This window comes from Tarenaya hassleriana, unplaced genomic scaffold (genome assembly GCF_000463585.1).
Source record: "Tarenaya hassleriana unplaced genomic scaffold, ASM46358v1 Cleome3220, whole genome shotgun sequence".
Lineage (NCBI taxonomy): Eukaryota > Viridiplantae > Streptophyta > Magnoliopsida > Brassicales > Cleomaceae > Tarenaya > Tarenaya hassleriana.
Genome location: NW_010966393.1, coordinates 1 through 855, shown reverse-complemented (window position 1 = coordinate 855; position 855 = coordinate 1). Strand labels below are relative to the sequence as shown.

The window sequence follows — 855 nt, the reverse complement described above, 5'->3', positions numbered from 1 at the left end:
GGAGCAAGCTCCTTGAAACGTTGGCCTCTACGGAGGCGAGGCATGTACAAGAGGGGTTTCAAGATCGGATCTTTACCATATTCCCAACCCGAGCAACCACTTTTAGCTCCATTGACAAAGAGGATATCGCCCGTTGGGAGGATAACTGAATCACCCATTACACGAGGAGTAGGCATCATCTCAGTTTTCCACACTGGATTTTGGCTGTTGATGTTCATTCTTGCACAATCTTGCAACGCAGGCTCGAAGATTTTCTTGCCTGCTTTGTAGTAAGCATCCTTCTTGGCCCCTCCACATATGAGAACCTCAGCAGGGATGATTTTCGGGTTGACAAGGTAGAGACGGATCGGGAGCAGGGCTGAACTCGCGGCTCCAGGGTAGTTACGGGCACCTCCCGGGAGTCGAGGGAATTCCTTGATGACTTGATTCGTTTTCGGGCTGAGGAGAATGGACCGATCATTCGCGAAAATGAAAAGATTACCGTCAGTGTTGAGCCAAACAAAAGGGTAGAGATTGTTCTCTTCCTTGTCGGTTGTTTCCCTGAGTAAAGCCGAGTCATAGAGCTTTGTGTTGATAACTCCTTCGGGAGGGATGTACTCGTAATTTTGAGCGTCTCGGCCACCGACCACGATGAAGGAGCCATCAGGGAGAGCGGCTTGGGTGGAGTACCATCTCCTGGAAGCAAGGGCCTTAGGGTATTCGACCCATGGGCAGTTTTCACAGTCACGTAGATACCTTGCTGTGTTGGCTCCTCCTCCGAACCCTCCAGTGCTCACCAATGTCCCGTTGACCGATAGTCCTCCCGATGAGCACCACGTGTCCGTGTTTAGCTGTCGTTCATGATAACGTATTATT

At 50.6% G+C, this 855-nt stretch overlaps 1 protein-coding gene across 1 annotated transcript; it reads right to left on the bottom strand.

Moving 5' to 3' along the window:
• Positions 1-9: 9 nt before the first annotated feature.
• On the bottom strand, positions 10-836 carry LOC104821188 (aldehyde oxidase GLOX1-like; the record flags this gene model as incomplete). Its single annotated transcript, XM_010551988.1, has 1 exon — positions 10-836. A coding segment is annotated over one exon (827 nt), but the record flags the coding sequence as incomplete, so codon positions are not given.
• Between the last annotated feature and the right edge of the window lie 19 nt (positions 837-855).